We start from the raw sequence: 2,131 nt of genomic DNA, 5'->3' as shown, positions 1-2,131 counted from the left end.
CTAGAGGTGTTCAAAACAGACTCGACAACTCGATAGTACTCACCCTATCTTGTTAACCGAATTCGATTTAGCCTGACTTAAAAATAAATTTATAATTATGTATAAAAATCAATGTGGACGCAAAACCCGAGTTAACCGATCCAAAATAACTAATCTAAAATTTACGTGATAACTCGAATAAATAATGCTACAAAAGACTACTCAAAAGTACAATTAGCTAATAAGCAAGTACATGCATAAGGAGAGTCATAGTCATTACGTGTTTGAAGGAGTAAAACTATCCCCAATTAAGGTCCTAAAATAACAGTCAAAGGCTCAAAGCCATATAACCTTTATACCATAATATTATGCAACAGTCAAAATAACTAACCTTCAAAATTCTTTTTTCCCAACATTTTTTGTCACCTTTTACCCAAATCACGACCATTTTTTAGAACATTATGTTGAATTCTTGGATTAAAAGTCTAAATTAAGTACTTCAATCAAATTGAAAAAATTCAACCAAATTTTTTTATAACTATAAATAAATCCCATGTCCTTATACTCATCAATTTCAATCATTCCTCACTTGTAACGTACAATATTAACAAAATAAAACATATCGTATAATTAACATTTTTTTGTCTCAAATTTAGCCATGCAACGTACACTAATCTCCAAATGTCTCACCTCAACGGGTCGATTTCTTCGGCCCGCAACCCACTTTCTTCCATCCAACTCAAAATCTACATCTGATATTTTTATCAACCATCGGGGAACTGACACAAAACGGACAATTGCAGGTCTTTTGTACCACCACCTTTCTGGTCTTGGGTATCACCCGTTTTTAGATAGCAAGAGTATGAAACCCGGTGACAATCTATTTAAAAAGATTGTCCCTGGGATTCAGAACTGTAAGATTGGGGTAGCTATTTTTTCACAACGTTATTGTGAGTCGTATTTTTGTTTGCATGAACTTGCATTGATGATGGAGTTTAAAAAGAAGATTTTGCCCATATTTTGGGATGTGAAACCTTCGGAGCTCCGAATTGTAGATAATGGAAGTTACTCTACCAAGGAGATTGAGAGATTTCAAAAGGCTATTGATGAAGTTAAAGATATAGTTGGAATAACATTTGATACTTCAAATGGGTTAGTTTTAAGCTATCTTTACCTTTATTTGTTAATTACTTATAATCCGTTTCTTTTTATAAGTCACATTTATCTTAAAAACTCAAAAAAAAAAAATAGAAATTATAATTTTTAACAAGAAACATATAAGTAGTAAAAGTTTTTGAAAACAAAAATAAATTTATTTATTTAAAAATAGATCAATCTAAATATATATTAGTAAAATTGTAAAGATAAATAAATTATGAGATTATTATATTTATTTTGAACACCTCTACCTGAATAAAATTTTTCCTACCCTAGATTTTATTTTTCGAATAACAATGCACTTTAGATTTAAAAATTTTTTTTAGTACAAAATGGGCCCACAAAGAGCGTATAAAATTAAAAAATATTAAATACATTTTTAGATGTAAATTGATCTCTAAATAAAATTTCTTATGCATATTAACAAGGTCCAATTTTTACTTTGCAGGGACTGGTCTGAATTTTTGTCAAGTGCAACAGATTCAATTGTGCAATGCTTGCATGAGACTGAAGAAGATAATGAAAGGCACCTTAAACATAAGATCACTAAATATTGACAAGTAAATTTCATAAAATAAAAAAAAAAAACTAACTTATTCTTTAATATTTTATTCATTTTCCACTTAACATATTCACAAATTGTTAATAATTTGTTTTTTTTTTAAAAAAATTGACGTACAATCTCAAAAATTTTAATACCAATATTTCTTTAATTTCTTATTCATTAAAGGGTGAACTTTTTGTATTTGTAATTAAGCTTTAAATAAATATATAGGGTGGTTCTTTTATCTTTTTTTTATAATCACCCTAGCTAATAATAAATTTTTTTGGCACATATATGTATGGCTAATGAGTTGCAAATATAATAAGGACATGTAAAAAGGTTCTTATATATATTGATGTAGTCTACTAATGTATAGTTAAAAGACTTGTATCCAGTGTTATCACTTATCTCCATGATGAAATGTAACTTGTGCATTGGAAGTTTATTTTA

General features: G+C 28.2%; 1 protein-coding gene across 1 annotated transcript; it reads left to right on the top strand.

Annotated features, from left to right (window-relative positions):
* The first annotated feature begins 637 nt into the window (after positions 1-637).
* Positions 638-1,694, top strand: LOC130823479 (probable 2' cyclic ADP-D-ribose synthase BdTIR). The gene is made up of 2 exons (XM_057688096.1): positions 638-1,131; positions 1,586-1,694. The coding sequence occupies exons 1-2, from the start codon at positions 638-640 to the stop codon at positions 1,692-1,694; spliced, it is 603 nt and encodes a 200-aa protein (XP_057544079.1).
* Positions 1,695-2,131: the final 437 nt, after the last annotated feature.

This window comes from Amaranthus tricolor, chromosome 9 (genome assembly GCF_026212465.1).
Source record: "Amaranthus tricolor cultivar Red isolate AtriRed21 chromosome 9, ASM2621246v1, whole genome shotgun sequence".
NCBI lineage: Eukaryota > Viridiplantae > Streptophyta > Magnoliopsida > Caryophyllales > Amaranthaceae > Amaranthus > Amaranthus tricolor.
The sequence above is the reverse complement of the archived record's forward strand: the minus strand, read 5'-3'. Positions and strand labels throughout refer to the sequence as shown.